The sequence below is a fragment of the Hyla sarda genome, chromosome 2 (assembly GCF_029499605.1).
Source record: "Hyla sarda isolate aHylSar1 chromosome 2, aHylSar1.hap1, whole genome shotgun sequence".
NCBI classification, from domain to species: domain Eukaryota; kingdom Metazoa; phylum Chordata; class Amphibia; order Anura; family Hylidae; genus Hyla; species Hyla sarda.
Window position 1 is genome coordinate 274,995,519 of NC_079190.1, and position 13,058 is coordinate 275,008,576.

At 39.9% G+C, this 13,058-nt stretch overlaps 1 protein-coding gene across 2 annotated transcripts in view; it reads right to left on the reverse strand.

The window, feature by feature from the left end:
* Positions 1 to 8,849: 8,849 nt before the first annotated feature.
* The window catches only part of SH3D21 (SH3 domain containing 21), a 121,498-nt gene continuing 117,289 nt past the window's right edge, over positions 8,850 to 13,058 (reverse strand). For both annotated transcript variants that reach the window (XM_056560615.1, XM_056560616.1), the window contains exon 20: positions 8,850 to 9,371. In XM_056560615.1, coding sequence (XP_056416590.1) covers positions 9,330 to 9,371 — 42 coding nt within the window. In that variant the 3' untranslated portion in view covers positions 8,850 to 9,329. The remainder of the gene's footprint in view (positions 9,372 to 13,058) is intronic.

Genomic DNA, 13,058 nt, shown 5'->3' on the forward strand with positions numbered 1-13,058 from the left:
TAAAACATCTTCCCTGCATTGTACCCCGACACCACACATCAGTCACAGAATCTTGTTTCTCAAAGTCGGAGAGTCCTTTAAGGTTTTTTTTTGCACCCTCCAGGCAAGAAAAGGCTTCATCCTTGCCACTCTGTCATAAATAGTGTTGCTCGCGAATATTCGCAATTCGAATATTATTTGCTAATATCGCATATTCGCGAATTCGCGAATTTCGCGAATATAGCGCTATATATTCGTAATTACGAATATTGGTTTTTTTTGTTTTTTTTTTCTTCACAGTACACATCACAGTGATCATCCCTCTCTGCTTCCAGCTTGTGTGGTGTAAAGAAGGCTCTAATACTACTGTGTGAGACTGGCGTGCGAAAATTCGCATATGCGAAAATTTGCATATGCAAATTTTCGTATATGCGAATTTCCGCGCATGCTAATTTTGTATATGCTAATTTTCACATCTGTAAATTTTCGCATACGCGAATTTTCGCGTATGCGAAAATAAAACGAGGATATGACGAATATGCGAATATTCGCGAATATATGACGAATATTCGTCCATATATTCGCGAATATTCGCGAATTCGAATATGGCCTATGCCGCTCAACACTAGTCATAAAGCCCAGATTAATGGAGTGCTGCAGTGATGGTTGACCTAAGAAAAGTTTCTTCTATCTCCACACAGGAACTTTGGTACTTGGAGAGTGACCATTGGGTTCTTGGTCTCCTCTCTTGCCAAGGCCCTTCTTCCCCGATTACTTAGTTTAAGAGGCAACTTTACGATTAGATGAGTTAGGTGGCCACCTAAGGCCTTGCACTTAGGGGGGCTTTGCGGCTATCTAACTCACCCCACAAAGAATCTTAAGGATCTGAGCATAGTTTCATATAAAAATAGTCCCCAGACAAGCCCTTTAATTACCAATAAGTGGATATAAGTGATACATTACCATAACATAGATGGCAGTTCCTTAGGTGTGTCTTATGATGCTTAAACATATATTCACAAATGCATTCTAATTCAACAGCCCTGTTTGAATAAATATACCTCCATCTTTATTGACAATATTGCACATTTTACAGTGGAAAATTTTAATAAAAAACAAAATAGGCTATATAAACACTTTAGGGTGATGTATTAAAATAATTATCAATAGCAACCAATCAGAATTCAGCTTTTATTTTTCACTAAAGGAGAGAAATTATTTCTATGGGCCATTTTTTTCTCAGAGAAACCTTGACTATACCACTTCATAAAATACACCGTGGTACATGCAGCCCTTTACTGTTCCATATGAAGTTTGGTTAAGTACAACCTTGATGGTCAGGTGTTGTGACTAACAAGGGCCATATTGTGAGTGAAACATACCTAAAGAAGAATTCTGTTAATATTAACCTTTAAACAAGTAAACAGAGACATTTCATGACCTGCGGTCTACGCTATTCTGTAAAAAAAGGGCAAAAGACCTCTGACAACAATGCTCTACTAGGCTTTTGTTTCACTGCAATAACGTGAGTGTCTATTATTGCACTTTCTGCTGTGGAACATAGTATTGGGTGTTATTGAGGTTAACATTAATCAATGGGTGCAAGTCCATGTCCTGTTTTATGTATCAATGATTTAATGTTGCAAAAACTCAAAAAATACCATGCAAAGTAAAAGTTGAAACCTAAAGATTACCTGTCACCAAGTAAAACTTTTAATATAGTGTTCTTTATGTCATTTTCAGACACTTGCCCATTCACTTCTTTTTGAAATTATTCACATAATATGTTTAAACTGTGATTGAAAAAACAGCCACTAGGTGGCGCTGTTCTAATCCGTCCCGCAGTATATACAGTGAGTTCGGTCTCCTCCTGGCCTGGCAGGAGTTAAAATTCAGGAAGTGAGGCACAGCTCTCACTCATTGAGAGCCAGCTGAGGCTCAGAGCAGCGCTGGAGCCTGAAGATAAATGCTGTGCTGAGCCTGCCTGACTGACTGATACAGTGGGGCGAACAAGTATTTAGTCAGCCCCCAATTGGGCAATTTCCCCCACTTAAAAAGATGAGAGAGGCCTGTAATTTTCATCATAGGTATACCTCAACTATGAGAGACATAATTAGAAAAAAAAAATCCATAAGATCCATCCATAAATTTTTTAAGAATTTATTTGCAAATGATGATGGAAAATAAGTATTTGGTCAATAGCAAAAGTTCATCTTAATACTTTGTTATATACCCTTTGTTGGCAATGACAGAGGCCAAACGTTTTTTTTAACCCCTTAACGACGCAGGACGTATATTTACGCCCTGCGCCAGCTCCCGCGATATGAAGCGGGATCACGCTGCGATCCCGCATCATATCGCGTCGGTCCCGGCGCTCATCAACGGCCGGGCCGCGGCTAATACCACACATCGCCGATCGTGGCGATGTGCGTTATTAACCCTTTTAAAGTGAAAGTGACCCGGCTGCTCAGTCGGGCTGTTCGGGACCGCCACGGTGAAATCGCGGCATCCCGAACAGCTTGCAGGACACCGGGAGGGCCCTTACCTGCCTCCTCGGTGTCCGATCGGCGAATGACTGCTCCGTGCCTGAGATCCAGGCAGGAGCAGTCAAGCTCCGATAACACTGCTCACAGGCGTGTTAATGCACGCCTGTGATCTGTGTAAAAGATCAGTGTGTGCAGTGTTATAGGTCCCTATAGGACCTATAAAACTGCAAAAAAAAAGTTTAAAAAAAGTGTTAATAAAGGTCATTTAACCCCTTCCCTAATAAAAGTTTAAATCACCCCCCTTTTCCCATAAATAAAATAAAACAGTGTAAAAAAATAAATAAATAAATATATGTGGTATCGCCGCGTGCGTAAATGTCCGAACTATAAAAATATATCATTAATTAAACCGCACGGTCAATGGCGTACGCGCAAAAAAATTCCAAAGTCAAAAAAAGCGCATTTTTGGTCACTTTTTATACCATTAAAAAATGAATAAAAAGTGATCAAAAAGTCTGATCAAAACAAAAATCATACCGATAAAAACTTCAGATCACGGCGCAAAAAATTAGTCGTCATAACGCCCTGTATGTGGAAAAATAAAAAAGTTATAGGGGTCAGAAGATGACATTTTTAAACGTATACATTTTCCTGCATGTAGTTATGATTTTTTCCAGAAGTGCGACAAAATCAAACCTATATAAGTAGGGTATCATTTTAACCATATGGACCTACAGAATAATGATAAGGTGTAATTTTTACCGAAATATGCACTGCGTAGAAACGGAAGCCCCCAAAATTTACAAAATGGCGTTTTTTCTTCGATTTTGTCGCACAATGATTTTTTTTCCCATTTCTCCGTGCATTTTTGGGTAAAATGACTAATGTCACTGCAAAGTAGAATTGGCGACGCAAAAAATAAGCCATAATATGGATTTTTAGGTGGAAAATTGAAAGGGTTATGATTTTTAAAAGGTAAGGAGGAAAAAACGAAAGTGCAAAAACTGAAAAACCCTGAGTCCTTAAGGGGTTAAGTCTTCACAAGGTTTTTTTTACACATTGTTGCTGGTATCATTCCTCCATGCAGATATCCTCTAGAGTAGTGATGTTTTGGGGCTGTTGCTGGGCAACACAGACTTTCAACTCCCTCCTAAAGTTTTCTACAGGACCTTGAAATGCTTCTTACGAAGCCACTCCGTTTCCCAGGCAGTGTGTTTGGGATCATTGTCATGCTGAAAGACCCAGCCATGTTTCATCTTCAATGCCCTTGCTGATAGAAGGAGGTTTTCACTCAGAATCTCACGATACATGGCCCCTTTCATTCTTTTTTCTTTTTTTTACACGGATCAGTTGCCCTGGTCCCTTTGCTGAAAACCAGCCCCAAAGCATGATGTTTTCACCCCCATGCTTCACAGTAGGTATGGTCTTCTTTGGATGCACCTCAATGATTTGAGTCCCTGGCAGCGTAGTGTGTTACTGATGGTAGCCTTTGTAACTTTGGTCCCAGCTCTCTGCAGGTCATTCACTAGGTCCCCCTGTGTGGTTCTGGGATTTTTGCTCACCGTTGTTGTGATCATTTTGACACCACGGGGTGAGATCTTGCGTGGAGCCCCAGATCGAGGGAGATTATCAGTGGTCTTTCATATCTTGCATTTTCTAATAATTGCTCCCACAGTTGATTTCTTCACACCAAGCTGCTTGCCTATTGCAGATTCAGTCTTCCCAGCCTGGTGCAGGTCTACAATTTAGTTTCTGGTGTCCTTCGACAGCTCTTTGGTCTTGGCCATAATGAAGTTTGGAGTGTGACTATTTGAGGTTGTGGACAGGTGTCTTTTATACTGATAACAAGTTCAAACAGGTGTCATTGATACAGGTAACGAGTGGGGGACAGAGGAGACTCAAAGAAGTTATAGGTCTGTCAGAGACAGAAATCTTGCTTGTTTGTAGGTGACCAAAAACGTATTTTCCACCATAATTTGCAAATAAATTCTTTAAAAATCAGACAATGTGATTTATGGATAGTGTTGAGCGGCATAGGCCATATTCGAATTCGCGAATATTCGCGAATATATGGACGAATATTCGTCATATTCGCGAATATTCGCAATAGCCTCGTTTTATTTTCTCATATGCGAATATTCGCGCATGCGAAAATTAACATATGCGAAAATTTGTATATACAAAATTAACATACGCGAAAATTCGCATATACGAAAATTCGCACATGCAAAGTTTCGCATATGCGAAAATTCGCACAGCAGTCTCACACAGTAGTATTAGAACCTTCTTACACCACATAAGCTGGCAGCAGAGAGGGATGATCACTGTGATGTGTACTGTGAAAAAAAAAATACGAATATTCGTAATTACGAATATATAGCGCTATATTCGCGAATATTCACGAATTCGCGAATATGCGATATTCGCGAATAAAATTCGAATTGCGAATATTCGCAAGCAACACTATTTATGGATTATTTTTTTTCATTATGTCTTTCATAGTTGAGGTATTCCTATGATGAAAATTCCGGGCCTCTCTTTTTAAGTGGGAGAACTTGCACAATTGGGTGGCTGACTAAATACTTTTTTGCCCCACTGTAGCTGCACAGAGAGGTCTTTTATTCTTTACAGCATTAGTTTCACTGACAGGGAGACAGCAGCGATGAGAGGGCGGAAGTGTTCCCCCAGCAGGCCTCAGTGATGTTGCGCCTGCTTGGAAGTGCCCACTTCCTTCTGCCAGCAGCTCACACTCTGTAAGCAATAATGAAGGTATGATACAGAGCTTTTTAAAGCTCCAAAAACATTTTTAAGGGTAGGAGGGGTGTTAGGATAGTTAGGGAACAAAGCCTGAGTAAGTTTAGAGTAGTTTATTTGGTGACAGGTACTATGTAACTAGTTAATATGGGCAACATTTGTTCTCATTTGTTTTTAATAACATCATATACATAGTTCCCTTAGGTTACCATGTATACTTTAAGTTAACTTTGTGGGCAATAGGTATTATTATAGACTACCTGCTATTGAGCTGTTCACCTGTTTAATCTAGCTTCACTTAAATAATATTAAAAATGTAAGCATTATGTCTCTTTAAAAAATTTTGGACTTGTTACGCAGATCTGTCAAAAATTTGGATCGGTTGAGGTCTGGGTGTTCAGAACCCCACCGATTGCTGAATAGGGGTGTGAGATGAGTGTTTCTCTCCCCAGCTTACTGTTCTCCCTACAGTAGACAGGCTCCATAAACCTACTATAGAACCCAACTACTACAGCAAGATGGGGAGAGCAGTGAATTGAGAGTATAGTGCTTAGCCGCATGCTTCACTTTGCTCTAAACACCAAGACCTTGATCGATCAAAACTTTTGTCATGTCTCTGTGAAGTTTTTTTTTAAGTTGACATTCATATCCATGTTGCCAGATATATCCATAAACCTATTTGGTCTAGTTCAGTTGAAGTCTCCTAAGTTATCTGTACAGGTAGGACAATATCGAGAACATTGTACTCTAGTCAGTCTAGTCATTGTACATTTATGCATGTAAATGAAGCTATGATAGAAAACATCCAGCTGGTATTGGTAAAAGCTTTTCATCTTTAATTATAAAAATCAATCCTTTTTAAACTAACAAGTTAGAGAATACAGAAAGGGTCCTACAAGACTTGTTTCATTGAATCTTAGAGGTAACATTTTCAGTCATAGAAGAAAGTCCTTAGTGGTATAGAAAATATAACTGTAGGTCTATATATTTGCAAGATCCAAACCCAGGGCCTAGTTACTAAGGCAACAAATGATAGAGTGATCATCCATAGCAACCAAACATATCACTGGATTTAAGAATTTCATATGTTCCATATGGTATACTTTTTTTTTAACTGTATAGGAAATACAGTATACAGTAAAATCTCCCTTAGCGGAAAGTTTCTAATTCCCCGGCAGAGTCCCATAAGACTTAAAGGGGTTCTCCACCATAAGGTGATTTTAGTATGTACCTGGCAGACAGTAATGGACATGCTTAGGAATGATCTGCGCTTGTCTTGGGGCTAAATGGCTATGTTGTGACATTACCATAATACTGTGGCTAGCTTTTTGTGAACTGGTATTTCCTCTTCGAGTTTTCTTTTTTGCCTACAAATCCCATAATTCCATTTTCCTTCCTCCCACACATCAGCCACCCCACCCATTGAAACATAAATGAGCTGCATATATTCAAAAGACCTGTGGTTTTCAATCAGGGTGCCTACAGCTGTTGCATTAGTTGCAGATTTATCTCTCTCCCACCAAGTGATCGCTCCACCCATTGAAGCAGACAGGCTCCCTTTCATCAGCTGACTAGTCAGGTCAGGTCTCGGCCGCATTGCAACCTGGGAAAAATCTCAGACAACAGTAATTTTGTATGCTGTTAAAAATAAATCTTGGGGTGAAAATCACAGAAAAATTGTGAGAAAACCATCACACACAGGTACAGACACTATATTATGAACTACACTAACTTTACAGCCCCTGTAGCATAGTAAAATAAAAAAAAAAATCCTGGAATACCCCTTTAATGTATTTGCACCCTCCGAATAGAGGACAGTCCCAATAGCTGATGCGGACACACCCGAAAGGGGACCAAACACTCCCAATAGGGGAAAATCAGGCTCATGTGCCGGCCCTACCTTGTACACAGGGCCACCGTCAGGTGGTACAGCCAATACCCCAGAAAGGGGCCTAGGCCCCCCACTGCACACCCCTGCAGAAGCCCCAGCACAGAAGCAGAAGACTAGTCTCCTGCTTCTGTGCATTCGCCAGCCGCATCATTCCCCCCTCCTCCCCTTATCCCCCCCCCATGCCACTTTATTTCCCTTGTGCCAAATCCCCCCCCTTTATTACCCTGTGCCACATCATTTCCTCTTGATCCCCCCCTGTGCTATTTCATTCCCCCTACATCCCCCCCTGTGCCATTTCTTCCCTCCCTGTGCCATTTCATTCCTCCTTTATCCCCCTGTGCCATTTCATTCCCCCTTTATCCCCCTGTGCCACTTCATAAAGGGGGGGGGTGAATTTACACAGAGGGGAATAAAGGGGGAATGAAATGTCACAGGGGATCAAGGGGAAATTATGTGGCACAGGGGGTAAGGGGGGGATAATTTGGCATAAGGCATGGGGGAATAAGGTGGCACAAGGTAAATATAGTAGAGATTCTACAGTAATATTGCCTTTTATTGTGTTTTATAGGTAATTACACTCTAGAGTGAGTACAGGATTCAGTCACATAGAAATATTTTTTTGCCTTTTTTCCCAACATCTCAATAGCGGACACTTTTTTATTCCCCATGATATACAGATTCTACTGTATATCTTTTAACATAAGATGTTGACGTATGCTCTATGTACTTTAGAATACATAGGGCCTTAGGTATGCAGCACACACTAGAAGTTTTCCAAAACATACATCGTGGTGTGAACAGAGCCTAGTCTGTAATGGAAAGGTGAAAGCTGGTCTTTGGTTCCACCAACCTTTGCTGGACCATTTTTCATACCAGACCCATAGTTTCTTTGCTAGACAAGTCACAAACACTGGAGTCATAGATTGGCTATTATACATATAAAAAAATAGGCCAAAAAGATTTTGTGTTATTGTACAGATGTCACATAAACAGCAAGGACTAAAAGTGTTCTCTGTATTGTTAGGTTATCATGGATCACGTTGGAGTTTAGTCCAGGGTATAAAAAGAACACCTTTGGACCACTTTTGGCAAAGACAATATTTTGGACCATTAATGCTGATTTATCAGTAGAATTTACCCCAACTCAACATACCATCTAGACCTATAGCCTTTAGTCTTAATTTCACAGGACAGTGCCAGTATATAAAGTAAACATTTATGTTTTGCATAGTTATAATGCTACACATATAAAGAATTGTGTACCAGTAGTGCAGCACCATAAAAAAAAAAAAAACATATGATAATTATAATAATGTTGAATGTTGAGTAGGAGCCCACAGGTTGAAGAGCATAAAGACTTATAGGGGTACTCCGAGGAAAATTTTTTTTTTTTTAAATGAACTGGTGCCAGAAAGTTAAACAGATTTGTGAATTACTTCTATTTAAAAATCTTATTCCTTTCAGTACTTAGCACTTAGCAGCTGTATGCTACAGAGGAAATTCTATTCTTTTTGAATTTCTTTTTTGTCTTGTCCACAGTGCTCTCTGCTGACACCTCTGTCCATGTCAGGAACTGTCCAGAGCAGCATAGGTTTGCCATGGGGATATTCTCCTGCTCTGGACAGTTCCTGATACGGGCATCAGGTGTCAGCAGAGAGCAATGTGGACAAGACAAAAATGAAATTTAAAAATAATTTTCTCTGTAGCATAAATACAGCTGCTAATAAGTACTGGAAGGTTAAAGATTTTTTAATAGAAGTAATATTCAAATCTGTTTAACTTTCTGGCAATAGTTGATTTGAAAACGCTTTTAACAATAAATACCAGTTCTGCTGAAGAATACATTACAGAAGCTTCTGGAATAATGCAACGTAAATGATAAATATCTCAGTGTAAGACAAAAATAATCTTGGCCTAAAAAAACAAGATAAGTGGCAGTGAAATTATTTAGTCTCAGACTATGTCTAAGGTTCAGTTCACACATTGTAAAATGTACTGTATTTTATTTTACGCGTGTATTACGCAGACAAAAACATTTGAGTAAAATAAAACAGTTCATATTTACGGTTTGTGAACTTAGCCTTATAGTGTCCAAACTGTTTTCAAAGAAGTCTTCAGGAAGAGTGTTCGGTTTGCCATCTTTCTGTAGTTGTCAACTTTGGTGAAGTTTTCTGCTTCTTGTATGTGCTCATGGGACCAGCCCACGTTTTCAACGGTATTTAGGATGATGATGACAGCTTCTTGAGGTTGTCAATTTCCATCTAAACATTACACAAAAGTTAAATATTTTCTGTAAATGGTGACTTTATTCAATTCATTGTGTTCTACTACCCTATAAGCCTTCTACTAAATCTAAGCAGAAATCAGGTATCTAACTTTATCTAGTTATATATACAATCTACTAACTGGTAATAGGAAATCAGTGTCAGTAAGACACGGCATGATTGGTAACCTTGGCCCATTCCCTAACCGGAGTCATTAATATAGAATACTAAAGTATAAACATAAGATGAGATTTATCAAAACCTGTGCAGAAGAAAAGTAGAACAGTTGCCCATCACAACCAATCATATTGCTTCTTTTATTTTTCAGAGTCCTTTTTAAAAGTGAAAGCAGCAATCTGGTTGCTATGGGCAATTGGTCAACTTTTCCTTTGTTTTGATTAATCTCCCATAGGGCAAATCCATAAAGTGGCAGGATGTTCTAGTCAGTTTTTTAAAAGCTTTTCGTTTTTTCCTCTTCGCCTTCTAAAAATCATAACTCTCTTATATTTCCATCCACAGACCCATATGAGGGCTTGTTTTTTTGCGTCACCCATTGTTCTTTGTAATGACATCACTTATTTTACCATAAAATGTACGGCACAACAAAGAAAATATTATTTATGTGGGGAAATTGAAAAGAAAACAGCAATTTAGCAAATTTTGGAAGTTTTTGTTCTCACGCTGTACAATTTACGTTAAAAATGGCATGTTTTCTTTATTCCATGGGTCAATACGATTAAAATCATACCCATGTTTTAAGCTTTTCTATAATTGTACTGCTTAAAAAAAATCTCAAACCATTTTAACAAAATTAGTATGTTTGAAATTGCCCTATTTTGACTACCTATAACTTTCTCATTTTTCCGTATATGGAGCGATATATGGAGTGATTTTCCGTATATGGAGCGATATGGGGCTAATTTTTTTTGCGCCATGATCTGTAGTTTTTATCAGTATCACTTTTGCTTAGGTTTATTAATTTTTTTGGAATAAAATGTGACAAAAAAGCAGCAATTTTGGACTTTTTATTTTACGTTTACGCCGTTCACCGTATAGGATGATTAACAATATATTTTAATAATTCAGACTTTTACGTACGTGGCGATACCAAATATGTGTATTAATTTTTTTTAACGCTTTTTTGGGGGGTAAAATGGGAAAAACGTCTGTTTTACTTTATTATTGGGGGAGGGGATTTTTCTAATTTTTTTACTTTTTTTTTTTTTTTTTACACTTTTTATGTCCCCATAAGGGACTATTCATTGCAATCAGTTGATCGCTAATACTGTGCAGTGCTATGTATAGGACACAGCACTGCTCAGTATCATCGGTGATCTTCTGCTCTGGTCTGCTCGATCTCAGACCAGAGCAGAAGACCCCGGGAGATGGCCGGAGCCAGGTGAGGGGACCTCCGGCCGCCATGGTGGATGATCGGATCCCCGCGACAGTGCCGCGGCAATCCGATCATCCATTGAAAGTACCACACTTCCTCAGATGCCGTGATCTGTATTGATCACGGCATCGGAGGGGTTAATGGCGGACAGGCCATTACCGGCGGGTCCCTGGCTGCTGGTAGCAGCCGAGACCTGCTGGGCATGACGCGAGCACCGCTCCAGTGCTCGCGATCATGTCGGCGAGTAAATGTACGTCATGGTGCGTTAAGTACCACGTCACCATGACGTACATGTACGTCCATTGTCGTTAAGGGGTTAAATACATTCAAAACTGCATATGCAAAAAATCCTAAGCAGTTTGTGCCAAAAAATGGTGTTCATGACTTGCACTATATTTATAATCAGTTTTCAAGGGGGAGAGTGGGGGGGACTTACTTGAAAGTGGGCTTGGCTTGAACAGAAAGGAGGCATGCCAAAACGTGGCCCTAGAAAGTCAACTAATAGATGGGAAACCACATGCTCTACATATGTGCCAGATATGCAATCATCTGGCACATATGTAAAAATTAGAACCCCCCACCTCACCCCCAGTGTGTATATATATATATATATATATATATATATATATATATATATAGCAATGTCAAACACAGGCAGCACTCCAGATTAAGGTGCAAAATAGAAGTGGCTTTATTCACACCAAATAGTGCAAGGCACTATTTGGTGTGAATAAAGCCACTTCTATTTTGCACCTTAATCTGGAGTGCTGCCTGTGTTTGACATTGCTGTATCTAGAGGGACCTTGGGGCTCAGGTCCGACCACAGCGTGCACCCTTTACTTCTGGACTATCTTGTGTGCTGCTCTACCTGCTGTATATATTCAGTCCAAGGGTTGTTTCCCCTGCAGAAGGTGTGTCAGCTGTAGGTACATACAAAAGGGTAGTGTATTTACACATCCAATGACACAACGTACCTATCCTATTAAATTTTACCTTACCTGTGAAAGTGAATACATTGTGTATATACTATGGTGCCCGTGTAAACTTATATATGTTGGGGAAACGAAATGTGATCTAAGAACTAGACTCAACCAACATAGATACTCGATCAGAAAACAACGGGTTGACCTACCGGTATCCAAACACTTTTTGGATGCCGGTCATGTTGAAACTGATTTAAAATGCATGATAGTGGATCATATCCCTCCACTTAATAGAGGCGGTGACAGATTAACTCAATTACAGACAAGGGAACTTAAGTGGATTTTCTTACTTGACAGTTTAAAACCGAAAGGACTCAATGTAGAATTCACAGTTCTACCTAAAATGATGAAACGTTAACGGATTGAGCCCCTCTTGTTTGGTCAGGGCTGTCTTATTGTATGTTGTAAAGTGACATGTAATATGTATGTTTTTATCTTTTTAATACTTGTTTCCATTACATTTCAGTATTCTATCGATATCTGAGCCTGCCCATGATGCCATCCTCACCGAGACGATCTCTGTAACATTAAGAAAAATCATCATTTTCAAATGGATAATTCCTGTGTCATCACCTATAGCAACCCGGTACTAAACGCCACACACCGCTTTCAATTGCTTTTGCCTGTCTTCTTCTTTTGGAGAATCGCCCTGATACTTTCTTTCATTCAAGGGGAACATTGACATTGCCATATGTATGCTTGTACTCTACGAATGCTGGGACATTTAATTGACACTTCCCTCTAACTGTGTGGGTAAGGGATGAAAGAATATGGATGATGAGACCTGGCCTAGGCCGAAGGTATATCTCCTTTTCAATGCGGGTGTTATCCATGTCCATGATGTACACCTTTTAAAGCATGTCCCTTTACACCCGTTACACAAGGGATTGCCGTGTCAAAGTCCTGAAGTGCTTGTCTAGTATGAATGATGTGGCTTAATTGTTTCCCTTGCAATGAAGTAAGTTGCTATGCTTTACCTGAGCGATGCACTCCTTGATCGGAACAGCTGTGCGCTCGATGATCCTGGACCGCTCCTGTTGCTATGGACGCCCTCGGAGGTGTTTGGCAGAGTATTCCTTCCTTATCACCAGTGCGCATGCGCTGGAACACGGCCGAGACTAAGTTACTATGGACGCTAAGCTGCACAGTACTTCTCGCTGATCGCGAGACTGGCGTGATGATTCGGAGGTTGCTATAGACGCTTGATGACGTACCTCGATCCCGGAAGCCTAATCAGCTGTAACCACGAGATATCGGCGTCCCGGAAGGATGGTGTCATGAGAGCGGCTCAGAAGGTATTCTACATAT